Source organism: Malus domestica, chromosome 01 (assembly GCF_042453785.1).
Source record: "Malus domestica chromosome 01, GDT2T_hap1".
Taxonomy (NCBI): domain Eukaryota; kingdom Viridiplantae; phylum Streptophyta; class Magnoliopsida; order Rosales; family Rosaceae; genus Malus; species Malus domestica.
This window is the reverse complement of record NC_091661.1, coordinates 28,142,731-28,160,155: the sequence shown is the minus strand read 5'-3', so window position 1 is coordinate 28,160,155 and position 17,425 is coordinate 28,142,731. Positions and strand designations below refer to the sequence as shown.

Below are 17,425 nucleotides of genomic sequence, written 5' to 3'. Positions count from 1 at the left end.
GAACAAAGAGTTGTAGAAAGCTGTAAAATGATACTAAACCTGCAAGTTGAATCAGAAAAATATTCAAACAAATCTAAAAGCCAAAATTATTCACTGAATCAGTAAATTAATAAAAAAAAAAGGAAAATGTATATAAGTTCATTGGAAATTAAACGTGTGAATCAATATTGATATAAAATTAGCTACAAAGCTAGGTAATTAAACTTAATACTTTATACTTAATATCACAATTTCCCTCTCAGTTTTCTTATTTTCAATAGAAACCAAAACCAGAAAACTTTAAAAAATTGGAGCTATTTGACTCATATTTTATAACAAATCACAAACCCCCTTTAATCCAACAATTCTAAATACATATTAAAATTGGGATAAACATAAGCAGAGATAACACACCCAAAAAATTACATATTAAAATTGGGATAAACAGAAGCAGAGATAACACACCCAAAAAATTCTCAGCCGCCTTCCAATCGTCGCCAAATTAGAGATCTATGAACTGAGATAACAAAAACTGCAACCGATCAAAAAACCAAACGATTATAAGTTGATGGATTGCGCGAAGGAGAAAAACTGCATACAAGAACAACAACATGTGCACCAAACCAGAGTTAAATCGCAGTTGATGAATATTCATGAAATAATCGATCCTACAAAGTTCACATTTTAGCTGGAGCTCCCGCGGTTTATGACCTCTGTCTTTGTGGGTACTACAAACAATTCACAGGAGAAGGTTGAGGGTTGAATTGAAGGAATCATGCTTATAAGTTGGTGGGAATATTAGACCTCAAAGTTTCTAATGTGTTGTAACAAGTTAACTAACAAAACTTGGATAGTGAGGGTCAAACGTACATTTTAGTTGGATGTTAAATTGGCCTTCCAATTACCACTTTTGCAACATCGAAGGCCCAAATTAGGTGATCAAAATTCAAATTCCTTAAGCAAACCCGCCTTATTTTCCAGTAAGTTATATGTTTTGGTTTTTTTTTTGACATGATAATAGCCATTTTCTAATGTGTTCGGGTTGCCGGTTGGGCTGAGCTGTGATAATGTTTTATTAAGTGGGCCAAGCCGGCTTGACCCATTTCATCTCTAGGTTTGATGTAGTTTTCGTTGTAAGAATCCTAAGATTATGAGATGGAAAATTGATATAGCTTATTAGCATCATCAAAACTTACCATCTAGGTAGATTGGTACATTGGTAGGTGAGTTCTGTTTTCGATGCTTTTTCAACTAAAGATGTTGTAATTATGCTCTTGAAGGATAAATGGGAAAAAATAAAAGTAAAAATGAGGTGGATGAGTCTGTGGAAGAGGAGGAGGATGAGTCCAATGACGACGTCAGTTTGGGTTTTCGAGCCTGAGTTTGGTCTAGACTCAAGGGAAATACAAGTGCAAGACTTGTGACAAAGTGTTTCGATCTTATCAAGAGCTCAACTGACGCAAAGTGAGTCATAAGAAAAATAAAATTACGTTATTATCATTATTACTGGCATTTTTACCATAGATTGGTACATCGTACATTGTACATTGTACATTGGTAGGTGAGTTCTGTTTTTGATGCTTTTTCAACTAAAGATGTTGTCAGGTGTCTTATCATGCCCTCAATGGATAAATAGAAAAAGATAAAAGTAAAAATGGGGTGGATGAGTCCCTGGAGGAGGAGGAGAATGAGTCTGACGACAATGTCGGTTAGGGTTTTCGAGCCTGAGCTTGGTCCAGACTTCAGGGTAAATACAAGCGCAAGACTTGTGACAAAGTGTTTTGATCTTATCAAGCGCTCAGTGGACACAAAGCGAGTCACAAGAAAATCATCAAAACTTACGTTATTACCATCATTACTTACATTTTTACCATCTAGGTAGATTGGTGCATTGTACATTGTAGGTGAGTTATGTTTCTGATCCTTTTTCAACTAAAGATGTTGTCAAGTGTCTTGTCATGCTCTCAATGGATAAATGGAAAATGATAAAAGTAAAACATGGGGTGGTTGAGTCCTTGGAGGAGGAGGAGGAGGAGGATGATGAGTCTGACAACGGCGTCAATTAGGGTTTTCGGGCCTGAGCTTTGTTCCGGACTTAGGAGAAGTACAAGTGCGAGACTTGTGACAAAGTATTTCAATCTTATCAAGCGCTCGACGGACACAGAACGAGTCACAAGAAAATCATCAAAACCCAAGTGTTTGATGACTATGAAGAGGAAGAAGAAATATTTTGAGGAAGATGATGAACAAGATGGTAACTTGGCAGGGCCACAAGTTGGGCTAATGTTCTATTAAATGGGTTAGGTCGGGGCAACCCACTTGATACCTTGGTTTGACGTAGTTTTCGTTTTAAGGATCTTAAGACTATGAGATGGAAAGATTGCTATAGTTGTTTGTCGGTATTCCACCATTCAATGTAGAAATTCCAAAATTTACCTCGACAAGTTGGTTGGTCGGAAAGATCGGAAAGGTGAAGTCGCAATGAAGTTCATTTCGTGAAAGCGTGATAAAGTTCGTGAGACTCAATATCAAGTGGTTGGAATGATGATTATATGCAATGGCTCAATGGCGGAGGGTGGAAATGACGTCAACTTTTTTGGTCAAACGATATTGACTTTATATTTCAATCCAAACGACATTGTTACTCCTTTTTTTTTTTTTCTTCTCAAAAGCGACGTGGTGGTTTTTTTTGGTTATAAAAATGATGACACATATTTGAGTTTGGATGGGTCTACACACACACATAGATATAGGACATTTCATCAAATTAACCAATAACTTATTGTACCATAAAACGGTTGGTAGATTCTACAAACTCAAAATATGGATACATTCTTTAAAACCAAAAAAAATTAAAATAATAGATACTAGGCTCAATATCATTAGAAATATATTATACAAAATTTTAGTCACAAATACATATATACACCAAATATAACGTTTTTAATGTGCAGGGCCACGGGCTGGGCTAATGTTTTATTAAACGGGTTGGGTCGGCCCGATCCGCTTGGTACCACGTGCGAATATGACGTTTCGTCCATACGTGCGAATATACATCCTTACGCTAGTCCTCACCGCAGGCGAACCCGCCCGAGATACATGTTTAGCGGGAAGCACGTTTCAAACCCCGCAACCGATTCGTGTCGATCTCTAACGCCCTCTCTCTCTTCCCGCGAGATAATCTCCCCAAAGCAGCCCCTCCCTCTCTCTCTCTCTGTCTCTCACAATCCCATGACGAATCCGGACCCGAATCCAAACCCGAAACGTCGTATCCATGTCGAGCCCTCCTCCGCCTTCCTCAAACCCGCCGCCGATTTCCAACTCCGACGAAAAATCAGACCTCGGAACGACGTCGTCTGTCTCCTCTCCCTCCAGAGCCAAGCTCCTTAAGATCCCTCCCATCCCGATTAGGCGAAGCCCTAGTCAGACGATCCAAGAAGACAAAGAATTCGAAGAGGAATTCGAAGAGGGGTACGAAGACGACGAGGAAGATGAGGACGATGATCGTGCGGAGCGCATAGCAGACGCCGCGCCGATCGTATTGGCGTCGTCGCTCGGCCTCAATCACATTCGGACTCGATCGGCTCCGTCGCCGCTTCGGTTCTCTTCCTCCGTCTGCGCGCCGTTGAATTTCGGCGATGAATCGAGTAGGGTTAAGTACACCGTCAAACCAAAACCTAAACACGTGCCCTTACAACCAGGTACATATATATATATATATATATATATATATATATATGTATAAGTATATATTTTTAATTTATATTAATTTTTTGGGAAATCTTGATTGAGTTTCATCAGATACATTTAAGTGTATTGTTTAGAGTTCTAATTTGCGATTTCTTTACAGCTAAATCTGTGCAGTGGAATCAATCAAAATCGCTCAGAAATGCATCACTACTCAATCCAATGTTGGAGGTAAGGAAATTGTCAGTGAATTTCATATATATTATATATAATTACATATATACATGCACACTTAGTTCGTTGGAGAAATGTAGGTAGCTCACAAGCTTGACAATGCTGTTGTTTGTGTGTAATGCATATATTGTAGGGTAATCATGCAGCCTTTTCAAAGGAAATGCAGTCGCCGCGTTTTCAGGCAATACTGCGTGTCACGAGTGGAAGAAAGAAGAGAGCACCTGAAATTAAGAGTTTCTCTCATGAGCTCAACTCCAAAGGAGTTCGACCATTTCCTGTGTGGAAGTCTCGTGCATTCGGGCATATGGAGGTAATACTATTGCCTTGCCCTGGCTTATACAATTTTTATGCCTCGGAGTATTTTTTGTTTTGGCCAATCTCATTAAATTATCTGGCTACTATAAATTCTTTTAGGAGATTATGGTGGCGGTCAAGGCAAGATTTGAGAAGTTAAAGGAAGAGGTTGACTTTGATTTAGGTGCATTTGCTGGTGATTTGGTCGGAATGCTTGAAAAGTCTACACAGTCTCATCCTGAATGGAAGGAGAACTTTGAGGATTTGTTGGTTATTGCTCGGAGGTGTGCAAAGATGTCTCCAAGTGAATTTTGGGTCAAGTGTGAAGGCATTGTTCAGAATTTGGATGACCGGCGTCAAGAGATACCAATGGGGGCCCTCAAACAAGCCCACACCCGTCTTCTTTTTATTCTCACTCGGTGCACACGGCTTGTGCAGTTCCAGAAAGAGAGTGGCTATGAGGAAGAGCACATTCTCAGTCTTCATCAGTTCAGTGATCTTGGAGTTTATCCAGAACAAGTTGTGGAGGCTACACAGCAGAGCTATAGTGGTTCACTGGGTGGGAAGGAAGCGAATGAGAAGAAAATGAGGAAGTCTCGTGAGCAGGAAAAAAATTGTGGAGTTGAGGAGGTGGAGGTTGGTACTGCCAAAAGCGTTGAATCTACTGGCAGCTATAGGATGTCATCTTGGAAAAAACTTCCCTCTGCTGCTGAGAAAAATCAGAAAGGCAATGATGTTGCTGACACACCGTCAAAGGAAAAGTCAGATCGTTTGCATGCCAAAGATGACACAAAAACTTGTGGTGACTACAGTACTGAACATCTGGATACTTCATCATGCCATCTTGAACACTCAGAGGTGTCTGCAAGTGCACAAACTGTTTCTTGGGGAATATGGATGGACCAGCAGAATGTTGCATACGAAAATTTGATGATCTGTCGCATATGTGAGGTTGAAATTCCAACGGTACATGTAGAGGAACACTCTCGAATATGTACAATTGCTGATAGGTGTGACTTGAAGGGTTTAACTGTGAATGAACGACTTGAAAGAGTTGCTGAAGCTCTTGAAAGGATAATGGAATCTTGGACACCAAAAGGCATTGAAACTCGAGGAAATTTTGATGTTGCAAGAGTGTATCCATCACAGATGCATGAGGATTCAAATGAGTTGTCACCAAAGAGAATTGACTTGTCTCGGTTCTCTGAAAGCATTCTTGATTGCATTCCTGATGTTGACAACTCTTTTGTTATGGAAGATCTGAATGTTTTGCCGGACATCTCATGTGATGCACATTCTGCTTTGATACGTGAACAAGGCACCAGAACCTCGTCAGCAGGTAGTTCGACACCAAGATCACCATTACAAACACCAAGAACCAGTCATCTTGAAATGCTGCTGAGTGGAGGGAGAGCAATACCGGAACTAGAGAGTTCTCAGCAGGTGTCCCACTTCTACGTTTCTTCTGACCGGAAATTCTGCTTTTACTTCTTTTTCTCTTAAATGTGAAGTTAGTATACTTTGTTTTAAGTTTCTATTGTTGCTCTGCAACTTAAAGTCTGTTGAATGCATTTCTGGTGGAACTGGGTATTTGTAGATACCTGCTCCTTTGATGTTCGTATTTTAATTAGACCATGGATGGACAGATACACAAGCTACTGGACATCGCTCGTTCTGTTACAAATGTTAGCAATTGTGACTACACTGCATTGGAGTATATGCTTGAACGACTGGAAGACCTAAAATATGCTATCCAGGACAGGAAGGTGGATGCACTCGTTGTAGAGACTTTTGGAAGGCGTATTGAAAAATTATTGCAGTGAGTGGAAGCCTATTTTTATTACAGATATATCTTGTGCTTTGTACACATATGAATTCCCTCAAAAGATTTTCTTGATTTGAGCATCAACAAAATTGTATAGTTTTTAGCTTCTCTGGTCATTTTTTTTTGTATTTCTTCAAATGGTTGGTTAATTATTTAAAGTCTAATCAAAGGATCTCTGATTAATTGTAATTCTGAAATTTGCAGGGAAAAATATGTACAGCTTTGTGGGCAGATAGAAGATGAAAAATTGGATTCATCAAATGGTATGGCTGATGAAGAAAGTTCGGTGGAAGATGAAGCAGTTCGTAGTCTGCGTGTCAGCCCCATCAATCCGTGTTCTAAGGATCGAACTTCTATTGAAGATTTTGAGATAATAAAACCAATAAGCAGGGGTGCATTTGGACGAGTTTTTCTTGCCAGAAAAAGAGCGACTGGTGACTTATTTGCTATAAAGGTCTATTTGATTCTGTGTTTTAAGAGAATTAGTGCACATTGTTCCTTTGGACCTTCATGTGGAAAAAATGGATAAAAATGATGGCCATGGAATCCATCTTTTGATTGCAAGTTAATGTTTCAAGACATTCTGATATGGTGGTACATTTCTGCAGGTATTAAAGAAGGCTGATATGATCCGTAAAAATGCCGTTGAGAGTATTTTGGCAGAGCGTAACATCCTTATATTGGTTCGCAATCCCTTTGTGGTGAGTGGGTCCCCATGTTTTTTCACTTTAAGAATGCATTGCACGTCGAAAGACTTTTCTAACATGTACTTCTGATGATGAACAGGTCCGATTTTTCTATTCTTTCACATGCAGGGAAAATCTTTATCTGGTCATGGAGTACTTAAATGGTGGAGATCTTTACTCTTTATTGAGAAATCTAGGCTGCTTGGATGAAGATATGGCCCGCGTATATATTGCAGAAGTTGTAAGGGATTATTAATTCTTCTTTTCTTTTCCAATCTCCGGATTCACTTTCTCATTTCTCCCTCTAAAAGTATCTCATTGATGGTATGACAGCATAAGCAATCTTTTTTTTCTTTCCTTTTTCTTCTTAAAGGTTCTTGCTTTGGAGTATTTGCATTCATTAAATGTTATCCATAGAGACTTGAAGCCAGACAACCTGTTGATTGGTCAAGATGGTCATATCAAGGTCAATATTTTGCGGTCTCAGTTCTTTAATGTTTGTTTTTTGTTTTTACTGTTGGAGATAAGTTTGGGCATCCTATAAGCATTCTGGCGTTATATCATGCACCTGCTGTTATTTTTTGTTATGTGTCATTTGTGTAGGTTCTGCCATATAGAGTTTAATTGTCACTTCTCACAAATGTCTAATCCCTTATGTTACAGTTGACAGATTTTGGGCTCTCCAAGGTTGGTCTAATCAGCAGCACTGACGACTTATCAGGTCCATCAGTTAGTGGTACCGGTTTTGTCCCAGATGATGAACCAAAATCTGAGTCTTCATCAGAAAGGGCACAGCGCCAAAAACATTCAATCGTTGGGACCCCTGATTATTTGGCACCTGAAATACTTCTTGGCATGGGGCACAGTGCAACTGCTGACTGGTGGTCTGTGGGGGTTATTCTTTTTGAGGTGCTTGTCGGTATTCCACCATTCAATGCAGAACATCCACAGGTATGCAGTCTAATTACGGCGGGTGTAAAGTTATCTTGGTTGTGGACTATTGCATGGAATGGAAGACTGATTTTTTTCTTCCATCTTTACTGAATGCAGTCATTTTCTGTCATCATATCTCAATTGTCCCCAATATTTTATGTACTCCATCGGAAGCACTTGTCATTGTGAAAATGAGGTGTTCATGTCTAGAACAAGAATATATACATACAGACAGACGTGCATACATGCGTATGTGATATGTATACACGTCTTCTCTCCTAGGGTTCTTAAACAAGGTTCTGTTTCTAAGTAGTTAAAACTTATATGGACAACTAAGATGTACAATGGTGGGGAATATTTCAGTGCATCTCAATCATCCATATATAAAGTATTTTCTAATAAGAGTTTGTTCCTGAAGTTTTTCGGGTTGTTCTTTTTGGGTTGATCATGAATTTAATTTTTGTTCAGAAAGGATTAAGTTCAACTCTGCATGACATTGTATTGAATTTGTCTCTATTCTGGTTGTACGTTTCTTTGAATATTCTCTGCAATAGGGTAATTATGTTTAGCATTGGTCCAACTGTTTCATGGAACCGAGATAAGGTGCAATTTTTCTTCTATGCGATTTAGTTTCCTTAACATCTGAATGGATTGTTTGATCCTTTTCCGTGAATGGTATCATTTCAAATATCATATGATAGTCACGAGTGAGCAGTTTGATGTTGGAACTTATAGATCCTACTTATTGCAGCAAATTTTCAACAATATAATAAACAGAGATATCCCCTGGCCTAAGGTACCCGAGGAGATGAGCCCTGAAGCGTACGATTTAATTGACAAGTAAGAATGTTTGCATTTTCTGGATGTGTTAGTTACAATGCTGTTTTGAATTCTTTCTTATGCCGGGCTTGTTAATATGCCTTTATATTTCAAGAGAAGTCTTTATCTTATATTTCTTCCGCACTCCTTGTCAGACTGCTGACCGACAACCCAGTTCAAAGACTTGGAGCAACAGGTACTAGGGAGGTAATTTGCTGACTACCTTTTACTACAGTTCATTTGCAAGTTACAGTGATGATAAAATTAAGTGTTGGGACCTCTGGCAGGTGAAGCAACATCCTTTTTTCAAGGATATTAACTGGGATACCCTTGCGAGGCAGAAGGTCAATTCAAGTTAAACTTGTTCAAGTTTTTCAATGATTTTTGACATGTATATGTGATAGACAAGAGGGTACCATCATTGGCTGCAGGCTATGTTCATACCATCAACCGATATACACGATACAAGTTATTTCATGAGCCGGTACATATGGAATCCAGAAGATGATCATGTTAATGGTGCCAGTGACTTTGATGACATGACTGAAACATGCAGCAGCGGTTCATGTAGCAACATACAAGACGAAGATGTATGTATACTCCTTTTTTTCTTTATGCACATAGAGCTGTTAGGATCAGCCATAACTCTTACTGCATCTAAGTTGATATAGAATTATATGGATGTACCAAAGATCTGAAGTCTACCCGAAAGCCGCTAACAATTTGACCTTGATTCATATGTGTTTAGTGGCACAATCACCCATCTGATCCAAATTTGACCCTGGTTCATTCCAGTGGGATTATTATCTTAGCTACCTGACTATTATACGTCTGTGATTCAGGGGGATGAATGTGGTAGTTTGGCGGACTTCAGTGCGCCAAACCTTGACGTGCAGTACTCTTTCAGTAATTTTTCATTCAAGGTAAGGCCTAAAAACCTAAGCTGTTCTTTCTTCTTCCGATGCGGGATGAAAATGATTGATGGTGGTGTTTTTTCTACAAAGCTCTTTCTGGATTCACTGTGTTATTCTGCAGTATGTTATCATTAGCATTATTAATGTGTTATTTGTGTTCTCAGAACTTATCGCAGCTTGCTTCAATCAATTATGATCTTCTCGTGAAGAACACCAAGGAGTCACCGGGTGCCTCCAAGTCATCTGTACCGTGACAAGACAGTTTTTCTTTAACCCTTCAACAAATCACTATGCACTGGCCTACTGCTCCAAGCTTACTGTCCCTTCAAATGTGGGTTTTCGGAGAGAAGTCTTCAACGTGAATAGTCCAGGAAGCGCGGCATCCATTCAGCGAATAGCGGTTGTTCTTCCTGAATGCAGAGGTAGGCTGCTATTGAATCAGGCTTAGTTAATCTCACTTAACTGTTTCGGTACTGTTTTTTAGATGTTTCGGTCTTGATCGCGTGATGGCGTTTCTTGTACATATCTTTCTCAGTAGAAAATTTTGTACCCTTCTCTAATATTAACGAGCTGTTCAAAATTGGCGGGGTAAAAAAATCAGACTTAGGCATGGTTTGGTACCGAGGTGATTTTGAAAAAAACTTGGGAGCTTTTTCTCATAGTTTTGGGTGAAAAAAAGCTAAAAACAAGAAGCTGCAAAACCCAGCTTTGAAAAACCGGTTTTTTTTTCACATCTGTTTTACATAAAAGTTTACCAAACACTATAATACTGTTTTTTTTTCAAAAGCATTTTTACAAAAAAGTTTACCAAACACTTTACAGCTTTATTTTATAGTCGTTTATTCTTACAGCACAGCAGAAGCAGCTTTTTTTCAAAGGACAACAATACCAAATCAGCCCTTAGATTCATGGTTCTCTTGGATAGTTGGATGATTTAGATTAAAACCTATCATGTGGTTCTTTTCACTTTGAATTACGGAAGAAGTTGACATCATGATGTATAGTATGAGCTATTTTATTATAGTATTGTTATTTTTACGTTATTGTACGTGTTCATCAATCTGTAAGCTAAAACAAACACGACACAGATGTAAACAGGTAAACCCAAAGACGATAGATATCATCAGCCTCTGTATCTGAGAAGTCTAGCGGCAGGGATGCATCTAACAGTGGTTTATTGGAATGTATTTTAAATTAGGGTTTCACTTTATGAATCCCCATTTGGATCATTGTTAATAGCACCCTCATTATTTTGGCTTTGTTGGGGATATACAATAATTTGGTGTTTATAAAATCCAAAAGTAAAACACGTGTAATGCATTGATGTTTTGTTTCAGGATTGTTTGGAAGTGTTTTTGAAATAATTAAAAACGCTTTTGATGAGGGTATTTTTGAAATCAATTTTGAGTAAAAATACAAGTAAATTCCGGTTGGTGCTTCTTGAAAGTAGCAATTTAAGTGCTTTTAGAATCCAAAAATATTTACACATGCTTTCAATTATTTTAAATGCACTTCCAAATGATCCTTTAGTTTCGTTATTACTCCGTTGATCCTAAAAACTACCAAGCTTACGTGGCACGCAGACCGAGTAACTAATGAGCTAACTACGTCATTTGGTTGATGTGGGGCGTGCCAACTCATTGGCCAAGCTCGGCCGAGGAGTAAAATGTGTTGATGTTGCGTTGAGCGCGTGGCTGACTTCTCGATCTTGCGACTGCGACTGCGACCGAGGAAGGAACACATCTTGATCTTTGGGTTAGAGCTTGAAGACAAGGTTGCTAATTTTGCGAAGTTCACAAATCGTCGGTGCCGAATTCGATCACAGTGATTTGTAAGGGTATAAGTATGCCAAATCGACATCAGAGTATAGGGGCACAAATACTCAAAACAAATATATGTCTTGATGGTAACACCTCACCTCACCGAAAAGGCTAATGAGATGACATCTGCCAATAAAGACCCGAAAGTCTTTCTCGACCTAGACTTGGATAGATAACCAGTCAGCCTCGACGTAGTGCTATTTATCCAAACTGAACGTGTTTCGCGATCGGCTGGTTCTACGGCGATAGTGCTGTTTATCCAAACTGAAGGTATCATCGATTGCCTTCACACTATTGTTTATCCCAATTGAAGATATGTCGGCAGAAAAAGAAAATAAAAATCTCAAGGTTGTTGAGAGGTTTCGCGAAAGTGAGGGTTTGCGCAAGGCAATTTGTGTGTTAAATTGGAGGGGGGTTTCCATTGTTTGTAGCCTTGTATTTATAGGGACAAGGATGCGCTGGTTGATAAGCTAGTACATGCTACCTATGTTATTAGAACTCTTCTACTGATTTGAACCTCAGATAAAGCTTACTCCCCCCAAGACTTTGAACTTAGCCAAAAATACAACCAAATTTGATCCTTGTGTTTAGTCTTATCAGTTACCACATCGAATCCCCAAATAATCCTCATGCTTGGAGATGAACAAATAAATAGCCACCAATTATTTTTTATATATAGTTAGCCCAGTACACACGGCATGCAGACTATATGGCCTAATCCCATCATCAATTCTTATGGTCTTGTATTCAATCGGACAACACCATCACCATGCATTAAAAACCTACCCTACCTAGGTTTCTCATCTCATTCTCACATTGTCACCAAAAGCCATCATCTTTATTGTCGTGCATGCATTCTGATCAAATTCATTTTAAGCTTCCAAATGCCGTCAGACATCTCAAATCAATTCGAATTGTATTGCTTTATTTGAGATATAAATCACATTCTATTTATTTGGTTTAAGAAGATGCCAAGAAGATAATTATTATAATAAAATCCATAATATTATCCTTTAGCAAAAATATCTCTATTTTTTCATCCGACGGTTAAGAACCATGCTCACTCAACGACCTCGATTATTCAGACCGATGGTGTAAAATCGGGTCCAAACGCACTCTTATACAATCATACTTTTATGATACCTACCATTTGAGGGGTCGATCCTCTTCTTTTATGTAGTACTGTTTTTGTTTGTTTTATTCTTAAAAATAACGTTATGTAGTTCTAAATTAACATATAATTAGTCGACAGAAGAGTTAAAAACGAAGAATATTTTGTGTTCCATGCCTATCAATTGGCTTTGAACAAAAAAAAATGCCTATCAATTGGCCCAAAACAAAAAAACAAAAAAACAAAAATGTTGAGAGTGGAATATTACTCACCATATTATTTAAGGAAAACTAATAAAAAATGTTTAAAAATCTTGAGTTTTAATGAAAATAACAAAAATGTGTTGTAAGTGAATAGTACCAAGATTTATTTTTTAGAGTAAAAATATAATTATTCGTTAAAGTGAACAGTAACATAAGTTTTTTGTTAAAGTTTCTTATAATTTACCATAAAAAAACAAACCTTTACTTTTATTATAAAGAAATCAGAGCTTTATTTTGGAATTCCCCACCATCGAGGGGATTTCTCGGTGTAATTAGGACATATATTCTCACATTGTGATGAGATAAATATTATTGCGAGAATATACTTTCGTTTGCAAATTAGGGCTCGTTTGAAAATATTTTTTAAATAAAAACGCTTTTATAAGAAATTTTTTTTTTTTAAAAATATTTTCGAGTTTGCTTCAAATACTTCAAGTGTTTTGTCATTAATAATTTGGATTTTTACTAAGGATTGATTTTGAAAACATTTACACTAAAGATATTTTCAGCATTTTAAAAATACCTCCAAACGAGTCCTTAAAATTTTTCCAGCCATTTGACACCAAATGCTTGATTCTATTCTAGTGTTATGTAATTGTTATTTATGCAACTCGGTGCCAATATAAAATGGGTAGGGTACGATATATTCTTTGGATAACCATGATTCACTTCACTTTCCCTGCTTACATTTTTACATGAAAAACAATACCAATTGTACTAAAAAGTGATATATAAATCATTTTAGTTTTGTTTTTCTGTCTGTTAATAATATGTCACAGCTCAACAAAATACAGATATATATCATCTTAGCATTCACGTAAGTCGAATTTGTGACTATCGACCAAACAGAGACCATATGTCCCTCGGCCAATCATGTCATTTTGATTTATTTTTTTTGTAGCGTTTGTGAGCATGTCGCATGTCAATTTGTAAATTTATCATACTACAAAGTACAAACCACAAAAAGTTAATGGCTTTGCAGCAAATGGACACCCTACCAAACTACCCACATTTTGGATGGAATTGGGTGATGTGTTCAAAAGTCCTCCACACTTTTGAATTAGTGTTCTTTTTTTTAATGAAACTTGAATTAGTGTTTTTTTTTAATGAAACTTTTGAATTAGGGCTAGTGGGAATAAAAAAATGATAGTCACAGAATATTCCTTAGAGATTGAAGGGGATTTGCGAGATCGGACCCGGATTCGCGGGTCTGGTTGATCCGGGCTGGATAAGCGAGACCATACCCGGATCCACTTAGAGATTGAAGGAGAATATATTTTTAGAACATTCTGGTAAAGTTAACTGTTGATCATTAATTGATTTTTTCATAATTTTCTCAAAAACCCCTCCTAGACTAATTTTGACGCCCTAAGTTCATTTTTGGCATCCATTTAGTGAAATTCTAAAGTTTTAATGTAGTTGACCATCGGGACGTTATAGTTGACTTTTTAGGGTCAACCGTTGACTTTTTTGTTGATTTTTTACAAAATTTGTTAGGGATTCTCCTTAGCGTATTTCGACGCCCTGATTTCAAATCCGCACTCCGTTTTTTCAAATTTAATTATCTTAGTGGAGTTTTACTAATGGGTTCTAATATTATGTTTAGGTGAGATCACTATTAGAGACTTCAGCTTTCCTAGTTCGAACAACATCAACCTTACAAGTATCTGTGAGTGGGTATTTTCTTTTATATGATATATATATAATTCTTAGTTTCCATTTATACATTTCATAAAAAGTGTTTTTACAATACGCCTAGATTAGCGTGATGTTCATAAGATTTAGCGCATTGATAGAAATTATGAAGTTATGCTACGTCCTACGAGATGCACATGTATGTGTATTATTATTGATGCCTTAATTATTTATGGCTATGAATAGTATCATGGTGACGTGAATTATCAATTTACCACTGTATGATTTTATTTACGTTATCTGTTCATCGTTGCTACACGGGTGTTAGTACTCGCACGGGTCAGGGTCAGTCTTTCACGTGTATGTTCACATCGCACCGTACTCTCACTTTGGATCCATTGTAGGTGCCAATCCTGTCCTAAATTGCTATAGGCAATTAGGACTCGTATGTGATACCATAACACCAGTCTTCACGTGATTATAGTACTAGAGCGTAAATCATTATTACACCCAGTCCTGTTCATGTTAGAATACCTTTGCATGAACTTGTGTGTCAGCATATGTCGATGAGCACTCAAGGTGATATGTTTATTTTTGCGAGATATAGTGATTACTAGAAGTTATATGCCTATTTACGAATTTTGTGACATATTGAATTCTTCAGATATTGCAGACTACGGTAAATATTTTTATACTATACGTAGTATGTATATTTTGGAAATTATACTTGTTTTACGGCGAGGGGTTATAATGTTTGAAAAAAGGTTTTTATAAAACTTTATTTTTAGGCCCACTCACCCTTATTTTTCGCCCCTCCAAGTTTTAGTGGCTTTGTTTTCGTGTCAACGAGGATTTCTGGCAAACTGTTGTTGTGGGAATACTACTGACGGTATAATTCCTCTTTTATCTTTAATGTACTTTACTTATGCTCTAACATCATGTGTTAAATGAGTTCATTCCCGCTCACATCCGCACTCTTACATTTAGGCACTTCAGGTTTAAATTTATTCACATTTTCCACATCACTACATTTTATGGTTTCGTCACCTTCATGGTGTCGGCCAGCACTACTCAATTCGAAGTTCAAGTGGATATCCGAAGTCAGGGTGTGTCACACTTCACCTTCTCTCCTTACATTTTTATTTGAAAAACAATACTAATTGTACTAAAATGTGATATATAAATCATTTCAGTTTTGTTTTTCTTTAGGTTAGCAATATGTCACAACTTAACAAAATACAAATACATATCATCTTAGCATTCGTGTAAGTTGAATTTGTGACTATCTACCAAACGGAGACCGTATGTCCCTCGGCCAATCATGTCATTTTGATTTATTTTTTGGTAGCTTTTGTGGTCATGTGAATTTGTAAATTTGTCATACTACAAAGTACAAACCATAAAAAGTTAATGGCTTGGCAGCAAATGGACACCCTACCAAACTACCCATATTTTGGATGGAATTGGTAATGTGTTCAAAGTCCTCCACACTTTTGAATTAGTGTTATTTTTTTGAGTGAAACTTTTGAATTAGTGTTAGTGGGAATAAACAAATGATTACGATCAATGATAACCTAATTTCTTAAACAAATTGTTGATTTTCTTCGTTTCCCTTGCCTCATCATTTATCATATAGAATAATAAACAGATCGGTCTCCATCACAAGGAGTCACTTTTTTGTTACTTTGGCTATGTACAGAGAATATGTCCACTTGTTATTAATTCATACAAATGGAAATGATTTTCGTACGTCTATTTTCTTTTTCTGCACACATGTTTAATTTTTTCTTTCTTTCACCCTAGATCTGTTCAATCAGAAGGTTGAAAATCAACATAATGTGCATAAGAAGAAAAATGATGTGTGAAAATCACTTCTCTTCCATACAATCAAAGCTCGAAATCTTCAACTCCAAAATCATTACAGTCCATGAACCATGCTAAGCTATTCTCCTCCGTTGGATTATCAGCTGAGCTGTATTCTGACGAGGTCGAAAAATCCCATGTTAAATCCTCAAGAAATGTATCGGATAATATGAAACTCACCAACGGGTCTTCTTCCTCACTGTAATTAGGGTTTGGCTCAGCTGGCTCTGAGTCATTGCTTGGGGAATTTTCACTTGTAGAGTTACCGTCACTGTTGGTGCTGATTCCATGTTCTGGGATGTTTGTATTCATCTGCTGAATACTCATGTCTGAGTTTGCAGGTTGATTACTTGCTTCACAAGGCATTTCTTGTAGGGTGGTGACTTGTTTGTGGAGAGGCTCATGAGTAATTGGATCAATCCCCATCTTGACAAGCTTCTTCTTGATGTGCGTGTTCCAGTGATTCTTGATCTCATTGTCAGTTCTTCCCGGCAATCTTGCTGCAATTTTCGACCACCTACACAAAATCACAGTTCTTCCTGGTAAGTTTAGAAAGAAGATGTAGATCAGACTAGTTACCCATAGCATTATCCATGGTCTCTGAAAGTCAAGTTCTAGTACTTCCTGGAGATTAAAGTAGTTTAGTATATCGTCGTGTTTGAAAAAAAAAAGTTTAGAAAGAAATTCACCCATGAGCAGTTGAATGCGCATGCTCATTAAAGTACAAACTTAGAAAGAGAGCAAAACCTATTGCCAAGGCGGGCGTGCAGGTCAATAACAAGTTGTTCTTCAGCATCATTAAGGAGGCCTCTTTTCAAGTCGGGGCGGAGGTAATTAATCCACCGGAGGCGGCAGCTCTTGCCGCAGCGGCGGAGGCCGGCAAGCTTGGGGACGGCCCGCCAACAACATTGGCCATGTGTGAGGAGAAAATTCACCAATTTCTTGTCCTCCTCGGCAGTCCATGGCCCTTTCTTCACTCCAAGCTTGTCGCAACAAGGTTGCCTGCCCATCACTTTGTGCTTTTAGTCACTTGGCAACTTCCTAAGCCAAAGCCCCGCTCCACCCACCTTTATATACTAGTGAGTAGTGCTGCCATGCTTTTAGGAAAAATTAAAAAACAAAAAATGTACTTGCCTCACGCTTGACGTACATGCGTGTACGCCACAACTAAATATTGGCCTACAAATTAAAATTGATAGTTACCATACAAATTAAAATTGATAGTTACCACGAATTTAATTTTTTTGGCAAATATTTTTATATTTATCGAGGTACCAATTGGAAAACCCTAATTCTTGTAACACCAATCGAGTTTGAAGTAAGAGAGATTTTACTTTGTAACTGAGAATGTACTCTTGACAA

General features: G+C 37.6%; 2 protein-coding genes across 4 annotated transcripts; one reads left to right on the top strand and one right to left on the bottom strand.

The window, feature by feature from the left end:
* The first annotated feature begins 3,108 nt into the window (after positions 1 to 3,108).
* On the top strand, positions 3,109 to 10,691 carry LOC103439454 (probable serine/threonine protein kinase IRE). 3 transcript variants are annotated; one of them, XR_011583427.1, is made up of 17 exons: positions 3,109 to 3,680; positions 3,830 to 3,897; positions 4,034 to 4,210; positions 4,315 to 5,637; positions 5,841 to 6,013; positions 6,224 to 6,473; positions 6,628 to 6,720; positions 6,806 to 6,946; positions 7,079 to 7,171; positions 7,369 to 7,656; positions 8,390 to 8,478; positions 8,613 to 8,664; positions 8,745 to 8,801; positions 8,889 to 9,047; positions 9,300 to 9,380; positions 9,536 to 9,793; positions 10,223 to 10,691. XR_011583427.1 is itself a non-coding variant. In XM_029098237.2 (16 exons), the coding sequence occupies exons 1-16, from the start codon at positions 3,254 to 3,256 to the stop codon at positions 9,623 to 9,625; spliced, it is 3,561 nt and encodes a 1,186-aa protein (XP_028954070.2). In that variant the 5' UTR covers positions 3,111 to 3,253; the 3' UTR covers positions 9,626 to 9,931. The 3 variants fall into 3 exon arrangements, 1 of the variants encoding a protein (XP_028954070.2); XR_011583428.1 differs by having other exon boundaries at positions 3,128 to 3,626; XM_029098237.2 differs by lacking the exon at positions 10,223 to 10,691 and having other exon boundaries at positions 3,111 to 3,680; positions 9,536 to 9,931.
* Positions 10,692 to 15,932: 5,241 nt separating this feature from the next.
* Positions 15,933 to 17,099, bottom strand: LOC103439463 (protein ODORANT1-like). The gene is given in 2 exon segments (NM_001328960.1): positions 15,933 to 16,580; positions 16,811 to 17,099. Coding segments are annotated over 2 exon segments (756 nt in total). The 5' UTR covers positions 17,074 to 17,099; the 3' UTR covers positions 15,933 to 16,087.
* Between the last annotated feature and the right edge of the window lie 326 nt (positions 17,100 to 17,425).

What these genes read in the sequence shown, in the direction of transcription:
- LOC103439454 (XM_029098237.2), top strand. Translation starts at nt 3,254, where the DNA reads ATGTCGAGCCCTCCTCCGCCTTCCTCAAACCCGCCGCCGATTTCCAAC. An exon ending in TACTCAATCCAATGTTGGAG is followed by an intron (nt 3,898 to 4,033) that starts GTAAGGAAATTG and finishes CATATATTGTAG; the next exon opens with GGTAATCATGCAGCCTTTTC. An exon ending in AACTAGAGAGTTCTCAGCAG is followed by an intron (nt 5,638 to 5,840) that starts GTGTCCCACTTC and finishes ATGGATGGACAG; the next exon opens with ATACACAAGCTACTGGACAT.